Genomic DNA, 14,119 nt, shown 5'->3' on the forward strand with positions numbered 1-14,119 from the left:
AAAGAAGAAGATAAGTGTAGTTACACCAGCAGTGACATTCTTTCAAAACTCAGTTACAGATCAGGTAAAAACATGTTTTTTCACTCAGTTTTTCCTCCCCGACAGCACAAAAGACAGGTTATGTTTCTTTGTGGTGGTAATGCGTTCTAATTATGTTGGAAAGAGGTAACAATTTTTCACACCAAGAATGGCACCTCGCATAAATAGAAACGAAATTTCTTTTGTTTTTACCAGAGAAGACGGAGTGATTGCATTACAGCCTTTTGTGCTGCTGTCACTCTTCCAGTATGGTGGCGTCTATCTCATCGGCAAGCAGTCTCCAAACAGCAGCCTGTGCTTTGTCCTGCCAGAAGATGGCAAAATTGAATTGACATCTTTCTTGTGCTTTTATGGTAATATATTCGGGATGACTGAGGTCTTATGGTATTGTGTGGAAACACCACTCCTCCCCTCCCCATCACGTCTGCTTCCCCTCATCGTTTCCCAATATATTTCTCCATCTGCAAAGGCAAATGAAACCGACCAGGATCTGCCGTGTTCTCAATGCCAATTTCATTTGCCATGTGGATGGGGCTCACAGTGGGATTATGTCATGATTGGCCAAAACAATCAAACCCAGGCCTGCAGTCTGAAGTGCTGCTGCACTGTGCACTGTTATCATTATAACCTTGAAAGACCTTCATGGGCAGAGAGAGGGAAGTCAAGAGGGCCTCGATGCCATTACTGTGCAAATAGCACCCCCTGTTGATCAGCAAAAAAGGGGAATTGGCTGTGCACACGCTACACGCTTATGAGGAAAAGATCCCTTAATGCTGGGAATGGTGCTTTGATGCCATGTAAGGACGCAAGAGGAAATCCACACTCAAACAACCTTAATTAATTAAATAGCCATCTTAATTTATTTGATCTTTTCTAGCAGAAAAATAATTCTGCTGTCCTTTGGGGCTACCCCAAGGATTTATGGCTTTCCTGTAGTTTAAAAATAACTGATCTCAGAATTAGAACATCTACAACAAATGTGAATATTGCAGCGGAATCATGAATCAGTGGGTGAATTTGAATTATGTTCTACTCAACCAAAGTAACATGGATATTTGGAGGGAACATTGAAAAAAATTACAGGTGCCTTAAATGAGACGAAATAAAAGACTAATTTAATAACTTTACCAGTTTTAAAGAAAAATAATTGTGAAAATTTCAAACTAAGGAAGTTTTAAGTGCACTGAACAACACTGGATTAGATACCTGTTTTTATTTTATCTGGGTCGTTCTATAACATATCAGTTGACCAAGTTCCCAGCCTGACCATATGTGTGAATGTGTGTGTGAATGGGTGGATGACTGAATGTAGTGTGAAGCGCTTTGGGGTCCTTAGGGACTAGAAAAGCGCTATACAAATGCAGGCCATTTACCATATGTGATTTCCCTGAAAAAAAAAATCCTGGCAGATGGAAAAGTTCTTAAAACTTTCCAATTTTAGTTTTGTAATGTTATTAATGAAATAAATAAAACACTCTAGAGTTTTGTGATGAGGTTAGGGGCATTTTAAGCTTGAGCAGTATTTTTTATACTTATCATCTGTGTTACAAATTTCAACACCCATCTTTGAAATTATTATTTCGATAAACCTTCAAATATGGTAGTTCAGGCCTTGTTGTCAATTTTTTAACCAAACTCAAGCTCTCAGAAATGTATGTTGAACTTCAGCTTCATCGCAAAAATACTTCTTACCTTTTTCTGACCAAACTAATAACAGCGGAGAGCTAAAATTAAGCATTTTTGTTTGTTTGTTTGTTTGTTTGTGTATGGTATAATATGAGGTGGCCTGCCAGGAAACAGGTGGTCAGTTGACATAGAACAGGTTTTTTTTGTAATACAGTAATGCGAACTAGTGCAGTTATTTGGTATCTTTATTTGTTTTTGTTTTAAGAGTTTGAATATTATGAAGACGTCGAAACGTGAACATTTTTGTCATCCAAAAACAAAAACGGCAGCAAAAAATAACTCCATGTTTTTTGAGCGTCAAATGAATCTTTTATTTTGGAGAAAAAAAACCGCCTCCTGATCCTGTTTCTTCCGGTGCCGTAGCCGTGTGTTCCTGGCGTTTGTTTCTGCTGTGGACTCAGGAGTGCATCTTGGAGGCTGTTTTCACATAAATAATCATGTCTCTGGAGGTGGAATCTGCAGAGTAAGTACTCCGCTTAACTATTGTTAAAGGAGTGTTATTATTAAAGTAAACTGGGTTTTAAAAGCTCCATATTTGATCACATTTTTGGGCAGTGAGGCCTCCTTCATCCTGCAGTAAACTGCAGTAGCGGTAGTTAGCGTTTTTGTGCTAAGCTAACGAGCTAACTTCCAGCCATACGCTGAAGTGTATGTAGTGTATGACTGGAAAGTGGAGTTAGGTACTCTTTCAACTGGCACTATGTGATATGAAACATTTGTTTATTGATCATTTATATTTTAATCGCTTCTGTGTACTGCACAAAACTGAAAGAGGTGAGTAAATTAGCATTAGCTTAAGATGTGCGCTTCCCAGTCGCCGTAGATTCTGACATGAGCTGGAAATGTTACTGATTCAAACAAACCCAACCTGGACAACTCACTAAAGTAGCCAGATTGCTTGACATATTAAGTCTGCTTCATTTAGTGTCAGTAACTCCACTTTTTGTCAGAAACTCGCGGTCTATTCAAAACTAGATTCACACTAGATTCAAAACGGTGCTCATAATTTGCTAATATTCAAAATCTCGCAGGAATCCATAATTGAATTATCTAAACTGAGGCTTTTTGCAAGAAAAAATACTAGTGAAAACATTAGTAGTAAGCATAGTGTTTAGAAATGACCACACATCTGTCTGCAGATTCTTACTCCTTAAAATGAAAATTGATGGCAAACACAGTAACAATAAAAAAATAGGGAAAGTTATTAATCACGACTGAAGGATTTGCTCCAAAGCAAGTTTAACATACAGGGATGCCTCAGGATTTTTTTTTCATAGGGGTGGCCATTTGAGGGCAATAATAATATAGGTGGGGTGGCTGTAGCTCAGGTGGCAGAGCAGGTCAGCCACTAATCAGAAGGTCGGTGGTTCGATCCAGGGCTGCCTCCTGGCTGCATGCCAAATATCCTTGGGCAAGATACTAACCCCATGTTTGCCTACTGGTGGTGGTCAGAGGGCCCGGTGGCGCCAGTGTCCGGCAGCCTCGCCTCTGTCAGTGCGCCCCAGGGCAGCTGTGGCTACAATGTAGCTTGCAGAGCGCATGCAAGCAGGGAACATGTGCATATATATATATATATATATATATACTTGAAAAATATGGTGAGAAAGAAAAGAATTACATGACTTTGAATTCCATAATAACCTGTTTTAATTGATTGATTGACTAACTGGAACGTCCCAACTCTTTAATGTTTCTCAGCAGAGCTGAGCAGGAGCAGCTTAAGATTCCTCTCCCAGAATGGAGTTCACTTTAAGAGAAAACTTGTTGAGGAAAGACAAATGAGTATTAGATCATGTATGAGTGTGAACTGTTTGCCTGTCTCTATGTTGGCCCTGAGATGAACTAGGTTTTCTGCAACCTGATATGGATCAAATACCTATAAATAGAGCTGGGCGATAGAACGATAACGATATGTATCGCGATATAACTTTTACTCGATAGAGAAATTAAGCTATCGCGATAGACCTCGCCGCTCTCGTCCTCTTAAAAAAAAAAAAAAAAAGGTCAGCCAATCTAAATTAAGTAGCGCAGAGCCGAACCAATCACAGCCGCAGCGTCACCTCGCGTGACTTGTTACGTACAGCACAAGTGCCAAGCCGCACGTGGGTTTGTTTGGGAAGCAGCCAGCGGAGGTAATGAGTGTGCCGACTAGAAAAATCAACCGAGCGTGACCGAAGAGAAAACAGATGATGGTTCCAATGCCGGAGAGATTGTCGAACGGAAGAGCCATAGAAGTTCCGTAGTGTGAAGGTATTTCGGCTATTTCAAGTCTGACAAAAAACAGAGTAGCGTGCACTGTAAATTGTGCCGAAAGCAAGTCTGGAAATACAATAAACTGGTGCATGCGTCACACTGTGCGCCACGTTATTGTTTCGGTGAAATGAATTTCTACAATACTGTTTCTGTTAATTGTACTCTCTGCAGTGTTTAAATGCTTACATATATACACACAGTTACTGTCCCTCCACACATACGACTCGGTTCTGCTTCTATGCCCCAGCTTTGTTTACTTTTTCCCACCGAGCCTTCTAGACTTCTGATTGGCCAACATTTCTGCACGGTTAGGAATCTAGCGCCACCTGCTGCTTTGGCATGTTCATAACAGCGTTTTCCTTCATTTCTGCCTTTATGTGTGGACGGGATTATTTTTTAAAACGAAAACGGAAAATCTCCGTTTTCAAAAATACCCGTGTACGTGTGGACGTAGCCTCAGTCTCTGACTGGAAGCGCTAATTCGTCATTCGGCTTTTGTCAGACTAAAGTAACTGTTAAAACTGTTTGAAAAGCTCAGCTATACAACAAGGAGAGATTGAGAATTTCCTTTTAGTTCTCAGTTTATTTGATATTGACAAAAGTTAGTCAGTTTTGTCTGTTCTTCTGTAAAACAAACTAAGATTTATTTTTAGAATTAATATTTTGTTTCTAAGTGGAATTGACAATTTAGTCTGTTTCGTTTGTTCTGTTTTGAAACTTAAACGCTTTAGCGGCTGCCTTTTGTGTAGTTTGCAATATTTGCCTTTATTTATCTGACAAAGTCTCATGTTCCTTAAGTACATCTACCCTGTTGAACTTATTATGGGAAATAAATATTTAAATAAAAACAAGCTGCTGATTATTTCACATTTTACTTGTGAGCAACAGCACATTTAAATCTTACAAATATAGTTATTTGGCTTATATCGTGATAGATATCGTTATCGCCTGAAATGAAAAAAACATATCGTGATATGAAAAAATCTCATATCGCCCAGCTCTACCTATAAATAAATAAGACTTTTGACATTTTAAACACCACACAGATATTTCCATGTGTTTCACAATCAACTATTTACTGGTGCAAAACAAAATAATCTCTTGGCAACACATTTATTCAAAACAGTTTTATCCAGCCATCAAAGTTTATTAAAATGTATTACCAACATAGGACAGTCTTGCTAAAGGGGCCTCTGGGGAGGACAGCAGATTTTGCCCCCCTGGCACGCCCTTGGTGGTGCTGATGGTGATGATGATCTAGAACATAGTTTGAGTTTAGAAGTTATTAGTTCACTCAATTCTAAAATGTGTGCTGGACTTTCAGTGCATGCAGTACTGGCATTTCCCTACACTAATGAAAGAGAAATCACTTTAGTTTGTTCCCAGATTAAAGTGAATTATTTCAACAGATTTAATCTTCTCCATGATGAATAGCCAATAAATAGATAAGAAAAACATGAGTAGGCTATCTTCTTAGATTGGCTGCATTTGTGTCAGTATAATCAGACATTGCAGCAGATAAGAGTCAAGCATAAAAGCATTTATTTTCTGCATCAAAGTCTAAATGTATTTCAGTCCCAGTGATTATGTGCCACATTAATGCACCGTGGTGTTAGTAAGGCACAAACACTTATTCCAACACCAGAGAATCTATTTCACTCTTAGAGCGTACTGAAGACTTAGTGAATATAAAATGCAGATAATGGTATATGTTAGAGGTGGGAATCACCATACATCCCACGATACGATATTATCACAATACTTAACGCACAATACGATATTATTGCAATTTTTTTAAATATTTTGCGATATTCAGATTCTGTACATAAAGGTAAACGTTATCAATATTCATTTTATCTAATATCAAAGTCTCACACTCAGTATTTCTCTCATTTCAGTCAGTTTTATTGTTGACAAACTGAACGGTTTGTATTACGGTCTAGTCCAACTTAACTGAATGCAACCATCTGGTACAATTATAGCTATTCTGAACTATGCAATTTATGAAAACTATGCAGCCCCTTCAGCAACTGAAGAATTTGAAAGTAAATTAAAACAAAATATAATTTTACATTAAATAAAAAAGTTTTAAACTTAATTAAAATAAAACATGTCTTAAATTAAAATAAGTAAACTGTCATGTTTATTGCTGCCAAAAAAAAGTTAAACACATTTGGACAGTGTCAGGATTCTTGCTGAGAAAAAGGATCAACATGCTCTGAAGTCAGAGCATGTTCCAGTCCACAAAAACTTTTTTTGTAACAAAATATCGATTTCTGCTGTCCCTGTGTCGATACATTATTAGCAAACAAAATATCACGATACTACACAGTATCGATTTTTTCCCCCACCCCTAGTATATGTTTGGTATAAGTTACTATGAGAACCTAACCAGGTAAAAAGAGTGCCACCTTGTGACATGAAAATTCTGAATTTGAACTCACTATACCTCAAAGTGTAGGGTATCATCAGGAACGTTTCTGACCACCAAATCCTGAGCTTGTTTTACCTGAGCTGAGCTGTCTTCTGTCTCACGTTGTTTGTCTATTTTCACAGCGTGGTCCGTCTGATTATGCAGTACTTAAAAGAGAACAATCTGCACCGGACACTAGCCACTCTGCAGGAGGAGACGACAGTGTCTCTGAACACAGTGGACAGTATAGAGAGCTTCGTGGCAGACATCAACAGCGGCCACTGGGATACTGTTCTACAAGCCATCCAGTCCCTCAAGCTGCCAGACAAGACCTTGATAGACCTTTACGAACAGGTATGGTCTGGATAAAGTTTTGATTGACAGGTCCAGAAGACGCTGGCATCTTATCATCATCTGGGATTATACGGGGGGTGATTGCTTGTTTGTATACAATGAGAAGTGTTGACAGTAAAGTGTGAATATTAGATTTAGAGAGTTATAGATAGATGTTGATGATGATGATGATGATGATGATAGTACATTGAACTGGGCTTTCACACCATTTTGGATGGTGTCCAAAGCTTGGCTAAGTCCTCCAGCTTTATTTCTAATGGTTTCTGGTCAGAAAGGGTTTTTTTCAGGTGTTTCTTGTAATACTATCTTAATCCAGATGTTTTCTTTTCTAAGCATTTGTATCATAGCAAATCTCCCAGTGTAAGCATAGTAGATCTTTTTGTTTGTTTAAGTTGGGCCTTTGTGTTGATTCCCTCACCAGGTCGTGTTAGAGCTGATTGAACTGAGAGAGCTGGGTGCAGCTCGTTCACTGCTCAGACAGACCGACCCCATGATCATGCTGAAACAGACCCAGCCAGAGAGATACATCCACTTGGAGAACCTGCTGGCTCGCTCCTACTTTGATCCCAGAGAGGTGAGATAAATTGCTTAAAGTGACTCTTATTTATTTTTTCCATTTTTTCCTGAGTTTATTATTTTTTTTCCCTCGTTTTTTTTCCCTCGGCTTTTTAAATCTGGAAAAATAAGGTTTTAAATCAGAAAGAACATCAGATTAAAATGTGCTGTACGTTTTTAATAGATGTGCATGTTTCTTTCTTACGCATTGTTGAAATTCTATCCAGGCCTACCCAGATGGCAGCAGTAAGGAGAAGCGTCGGGCGGCCATCGCTCAGGCGCTGGCAGGAGAGGTCAGCGTGGTGCCTCCCTCTCGTCTCATGGCTCTGCTGGGACAGGTATGTGACCTGCAAATTTGCAGGTGTTGTACTAGTTTGTGAAACTCATTTGCCTCTTAATTTTACAAAAAAAAATAGGAATGTACAAGCAGAGTTGTCCTTGATTATAATTCTGCATGCATAATATCGACTCCTTGTTATTGTATTGTCTTAACTACACACTATTCGGTTGTTCAGTGATGACGCGATGAATCCTACTTCCGGGTCTAAAGTAGTCTGCGTTTAATATGGCTTTTGTGTTGTTAACATGTTTAATGTTATGTATTTTCTTATATTTGATCTCAAAAAGCTCCTAAAACAGTCAGTGATCACTGTTGACCTCGCTCGGCTTTTATTACCACTAATCATTTATTTAAGCTCAGTTTTTAAAACCTTAGGATGTAACTACAGCCCAGCCCATGCAGCAGTATATGAATGACTAACCTCGTATTGTGGATGGATTATCTCAGTTGTTCTCCTGGCTGAAGTTTTGTCCTTTTACAGCATCCTGCCATGCGATTACATTTGTTCCTGACCACCGAGAACACTCACGTTAACTTTTATCGAGTGGGAAAAAAGTTAGCTTGTTCATATTATGCTAACATAGCTGTGTCGCTAGCGGTCACGTAGCACATCATTATATACCAGCTAGCCCAACTTCAGTAACCCTACAAACGTCACTGCTGTTTAGTTTTCTGTCTTCATTTATGCTGGAAGTGATAACAGAGCTGTACGTTTGAATTTGTTTCCAAAACCCCGCAGTCAGGACATGCTATATTGTATTTAGATAGAAGCTAGCGAGCTAACTTCCTGCTAACTTCTAACTCCGTTAAATGTCATAAATTCCGTTTTCATGGATGCCTGGATGTTAAACTCAATTGTTACACCTGGTAGAGCAGAATGCTGATCATTTTATTAAAGATGAAAGACTTTAGACAGTTTTTCAACTCTCAGTAATGCCATAGCGATCATTTGATATATGGACCTGCAGCGGAGTTTAGACCCAGACACGGCTAGTGACGTCAGACTTAACAACCGGATAAAGCACCTTGTTGTGATTTGGTGCTATATAAATAAAATTTGTTCCTCAGTTCAGATAAAATGCAAATGCTTATGTCGTCCCCCGTCATCTTTTTCCTTCTGTAGGCTCTGAAGTGGCAGCAGCATCAGGGTCTCCTGCCTCCTGGTATGACCATTGACTTGTTCAGAGGTAAAGCTGCCGTTAAAGATGTAGAAGAGGAACGCTTTCCCACGCAGCTCAGCAGACACATCAAGGTACCCACACTATCCCAAAATGGCAATTTGTATTAGTCAGCTTCTTCACTGTGACCAGGCCTTACTGCCATTTCTTCAAGTTCATGACTTAAACTTGTTCTGACGTGACTTGTTTTTCCTCCCTGTGCAGTTTGGACAGAAATCTCACGTGGAGTGTTCCCGATTCTCCCCTGATGGTCAGTATCTGGTCACTGGCTCTGTGGACGGTTTCATCGAAGTCTGGAACTTCACAACTGGCAAAATCAGGAAGGTGGGTTGAAAGGAAAAGAAAGGCAGATTTAGTTTCTGCTTAAATGTCACTCTGTTTATGCCAGTTATTTTTAATTATTATATATCTTTTGTGTTTGCAGGATCTGAAATACCAGGCTCAGGATAACTTCATGATGATGGATGACGCTGTGTTGTGTATGGGCTTCAGTCGGGACACAGAGATGTTGGCCACTGGAGCCCAGGATGGGAAGGTTAAGGTATAGAGGACCAGCTGTACTTCAGTTTCTGTCATTGTCCTTCTGTGTTTCATTCACCAATTCTGCACTTGCAGCCCATTTCTAGCTATATAACCACATCTATTGGTATAAAATTATAAAAACCAAGAAGACATTTTAATTATTACACATGAAAGCTCTCAGAAAACTGAAAACCTCAGTTTCTTTCACTCGTGTGTTTTCTGTTTTACTAAAACACGAGAACAAACTGTATGTGTCTGTGTAGGTTTGGAAGATCCAGAGCGGTCAGTGTTTGAGGAGGTTCGAGCGTGCCCACAGCAAAGGAGTAACATGTGTCAGCTTCTGCAAGGACAGCAGCCAGCTCCTCAGTGCCTCCTTTGATCAGACCATCAGGTAAACTACTATCTGACTGTTTGTCCTTACCACCAGCAGAGGAGGCTGTGCAGCCATTAGGGTGGTGTTTTTCTAGTGGTGTTTTCCCCCATATGCACAATGTGTTTACCAAACTCAATCATGCACTCACTTCTAGTTTCTCACTGCGACTGTGGTGTGAAATAAAGATAATACAGTGGTTATGGCTGCCACTATTATTTCTCAAAATCTAAAGCTCATACTAAGGACGTGCAAGGTTGTTTAATTGTCACAAAGTGAATGATCTTAGTGCTGATGTCCATGATGACCAAACTTCAAAGCAGGCTATGGGATCATGAGTGTGGTCTGGTTGTGTTCAAGCATGTAGGAGGTGGATGGGAGCAGGTGAAAAGATCACTTTTTCCCAAAGTTCAGTTGGCTTTTTATCGTGATGATTTTGGTTGTTTAAGAAGAACCGTAGTTTTTAGCTCCACTCAGGCTCTCTCTTTGCTGTACACTCTGTGAGTGTACGAGTGGCTGCTACTGTTTGAAGTTCTCTTATCTAACAACAGCTGGTGCCTAGATGCTAACAATACTGTTACCATTGGCAACAAAAGACCATACTAATTGTGTCTTGAAGTATTAAATACACTTACATTAAAAAACAAAAACAGCTGCATTTTTGTGTCAGTAAATCAGCAGTGGTGGCTCCTCTGAACATGATTTACTAAAGCCCCTCCCCCGACTAGCAGCTGAACACATGAACAGTAGCAACAAACAACCAACCAGTAATAACAAGGAATTTCAAGAGCTCAATAAAGCTCCAAGTAGGGCTGGGCTATATCATACCGTTCACGGTAATACCGGTGTCATTTTGGGCAACGATAGGAAAATGACATATCGCGATAGAATATGGGTAAAACGCACATGCGCAGTGCCTATGTTTACATACGCACATGGCGGCGACGCAGAATGAAAAGAGCGAAAGTGGATCGTTAAATGAAACAGATGAACCAGAATTGGTTTGTAAAAATCCCACTGGAAATGCCTTTTGGCAAACTGTCAGCAAGGAATTTGCGCTGTTACATTTTTATATAACTTTAATGCACATAAAAAAACAGCTGCTTGTTTAAGTGAAAATACATTGATGGGGGTTTTTGCACTAATAAAGTTGTGGAGTTGTAAAGTATTTTGTCTAGTGTCAATTATATTGTCAGTTACTGTATATCGTTATCGCAAATTTTCAAATGTATATCGTGATAAATATTTTTGGTCATATCGCCCTGCTCTAGCTCCAAGACAGTTAGAATGTTTACCTGACTGGCACACACGTTAACATTAGCCATGTAATTACGTACATTATGATTATGGTAGCACTGCCGGCTATGACTAATAAATGATAACATTAATGTTGGATCTGGGCAAGAAATAGTTCTGGTCCTCTGTAACATTAATGTAGTGTTGATTTAAAACAATAGCATAGGTACTTTTGTTTCTATTAATGTCCCAGATGTTTACCAGCAACACACAAACAGTGGCATCCAATCTTAGCGTCTGTATTTTATCAGCATCAGTAAATATAGTGCGAAGTCAGCAGAATCACAGGAATTTAACAAGGCGGAATAGACTACTGTTCTTTCATTCTTCATTAAAACTACTGTGCTCTTCAGTAAACCTTCTTAAATTATTATGTCGACGTCATCCCTATTTGTTTGTTGTTGTTTTTCATAAGAATCCATGGACTTAAGTCAGGTAAAACTCTAAAGGAGTTCCGCGGTCACTCCTCGTTTGTCAACGAGGTCACATTCACTCCGGACGGCCATCACATCATCAGCGCTTCATCTGATGGTACAGTAAAGGTAAGAGAAGCGGCTGATTTAAAAATAACCCCATTCATCCACTTCTTTCTCATAATGCTTCTTGCTTTCCCACTCATCTTCAACGTGCTTCAGGTCTGGAACGTGAAGACCACTGAGTGCACCAGCACCTTCAAGCCTCTGGGAACGTCAGCCGGCACTGATATCACAGTCAATAACGTCATCCTGCTGCCCAAGAACCCGGAGCACTTTGTCGTGTGCAACCGCTCCAACACAGTGGTCATCATGAACATGCAGGGACAGGTCAGTTAATGTCGCCACATCACTAACAGTTGTTTGGGATTTTCTTCTAAACCCGGAGTTTTAGGTAATAAGCTGTTTTCTTGTGCAGATCGTGAGGAGTTTCAGCTCCGGTAAGAGGGAAGGTGGTGACTTTGTGTGCTGCACTCTGTCGCCCCGCGGCGAGTGGATCTACTGCGTGGGTGAAGACTTTGTGCTCTACTGCTTCAGCACAGTCACCGGCAAGCTGGAGAGAACACTGACGGTACGTTACGGCACTCAGGATCAGAGTTTCCAAAAATACCACACCATATTCTGTCCTCTGTTCCTCCCCCAAGTTCTTATCGCTGAAGTTTTGAAGTCAGTGTTGAAGGGGGGGATGTGTAACTGCCTTGTCTTCCATATAAAACTATATACATGTAGGTGTTGTACTGGTCACTGCTGATGTTTCCATTTTACACACAGTAGCTGAAATTATTTTGCAAAATAATGGAAAATTTTTGTGTGAATCCATCACTTCAGACTGGAAGAAGCTCTACTCTGTTTCACTCTTGATGTTTTTGGTGTATCTTGATCACATCTTACATCTCCCATCTCCAGGTCCACGAGAAGGATGTTATCGGCATCGCTCACCACCCCCACCAGAACCTCATCTCCACCTACAGTGAGGATGGCCTGCTGAAGCTCTGGAAACCTTAAAAAGAAAAAAAAAAACACCCTCAGGAGAAGAGACTGATGCTCTCCTCAGTCTGGACACGGCTCCGCCCACTTTGATTTATTTAACCTTCTGCAGCCCTAATAAATCCTTCTCAGATTCAGGTGGTTCAGAGGTTTAAATTAATGGGAACACAGTAGTGACTAAAATGCAAAGACTGAGCAGGATTTTAAGAAGTTTTTGTATCATTAAAAAAATATACATGTGAATGTTGACAGCTACGGCAGTTTGGGGTGTTTGCACAGCAGAGTCTTATTTAACTCAGCTTCTTAGGTTTGTTGCATATTTTTTACAAATAAAGTTTTCATTTCATGTGTCTTAGAAAGCAATTTGATGAACAGCGATGGTATTTAATAATTTGTAGGCCACCCGCTGTTGTTGTTTTCAGTAACAGTTTTCCACAGAAATTATTACAAATGTGAAGGAAACGTGATTGTCACAAATTCTCGAACTGTACTCAGTGAAATCCTAAAGAAAAGAATTCTGCACATTTTCCACTGGCTGTTCAATAAATAAGATTCTGTTGTTCAACATGCAAGCATTTCCAACTTTTATATAAGAGCGCTTCAGCAGGAGGAGAGAGGTCCACAGTGAGAGTGCAGATACTTGAGCCGACTCATTTTAAAAGTTTGTTTTTGTAAATATATTTTTGTTTGCATTTTTCAGTAAGATCTGGTTAAATAGTTCATGGTTGCATGTTGGTTCCTCTCATTTAGAATAGAAAAAGTATAAGATGTAGAAAATGTTACCCAGTATTTTTGAATTCCTCAAACGTTGCTGATCTTGGACAGAAAACAGTTTTGTTCAGTGATCTATAAAATACCACCTATTTGGTTATCATTTGGAAATGGGGTGTAATATGTCAAGTGTTTTTTGTTTTTTCCTTCTGGTTTGTTTTTCGGATTTTTTTTATACCCATTTATATGAATTTGCTGTCTGGATGCACACGTCCTGTGTAACGCCGTCTGTCTGTGCCATTAAACTGTTTAACCAGAGCAGTGAAATGTGACATCTGTGCAAAAGAAATAATCCCTTCCAGTGCTTTTGAATCATTGCGACATACCGGTAATTCAAGAAATCTTCCACATTTTAAAGGCGAGAAAAAAAAAAAGAAGCTTCACAAAACATCTGAAGTTTTTAAAGGCAGTTCGGTCTACATTTAATTTCCTGCCTCCCCGAGTTCTGGAAGATGTTTTGGTAATTCTCTGCCTCTGCGTTTGATCCCTGAATAAACTGGTGCATGGCTGTTGGTACAGCAGCTCTGCAGAGGAGAGGAGCATCCAGTCAGTCAGCGAGGTAAGGAAGGTTTGTAAATCCTTCAAAATAAAAGCGCAAATGTGAAAAGTATAATGTACCTCTACTCTGATTGTTGTCACCAGAATTGTTTTGATTATTTTACCAAGTCAAGAGCATTTCAGAAAATTATTAAAGTGTCATTTATTCTAAAGATTCTGGAGCCTTTTATTATTTCCTGTAATGGCAGCATGTAAGAAGGTTGTGGTGGTTTCTTACACCAATGAACAATTACTTATTTGTATCCTACTTTTTTCAACAAAAAAGAATTCCACACAGACTAAGGCTCAATTTATTTTCAGCTTTTTGAAGTCTTATTTAATTTA

General features: G+C 39.5%; 1 protein-coding gene across 1 annotated transcript; it reads left to right on the forward strand.

The window, feature by feature from the left end:
* The first annotated feature begins 2,039 nt into the window (after positions 1 to 2,039).
* smu1a (SMU1 DNA replication regulator and spliceosomal factor a) lies at positions 2,040 to 13,495 on the forward strand. The gene is made up of 12 exons (XM_085285637.1): positions 2,040 to 2,188; positions 6,535 to 6,745; positions 7,167 to 7,319; positions 7,528 to 7,638; positions 8,764 to 8,892; positions 9,023 to 9,142; positions 9,243 to 9,359; positions 9,604 to 9,731; positions 11,422 to 11,548; positions 11,642 to 11,809; positions 11,898 to 12,050; positions 12,386 to 13,495. Exons 1-12 carry the CDS (start codon positions 2,163 to 2,165, stop codon positions 12,482 to 12,484), a joined length of 1,542 nt encoding a protein of 513 aa, XP_085141763.1. The 5' UTR covers positions 2,040 to 2,162; the 3' UTR covers positions 12,485 to 13,495.
* Positions 13,496 to 14,119: the final 624 nt, after the last annotated feature.

Source organism: Mchenga conophoros, linkage group LG2 (assembly GCF_057382185.1).
Source record: "Mchenga conophoros isolate Kocher_MC1m ecotype Shallow Benthic linkage group LG2, M_conophoros_male_GT1.1, whole genome shotgun sequence".
In the NCBI taxonomy this organism is placed as follows: domain Eukaryota; kingdom Metazoa; phylum Chordata; class Actinopteri; order Cichliformes; family Cichlidae; genus Mchenga; species Mchenga conophoros.

Bases quoted from the DNA above. Each gene is read 5' to 3' on its own strand.
- smu1a (XM_085285637.1), top strand. From the start codon at position 2,163: ATGTCTCTGGAGGTGGAATCTGCAGA. The intron at 9,732-11,421 runs GTAAACTACTAT...GTTTTTCATAAG, and splicing joins TCCTTTGATCAGACCATCAG to AATCCATGGACTTAAGTCAG. The intron at 11,810-11,897 runs GTCAGTTAATGT...TTTCTTGTGCAG, and splicing joins TCATGAACATGCAGGGACAG to ATCGTGAGGAGTTTCAGCTC.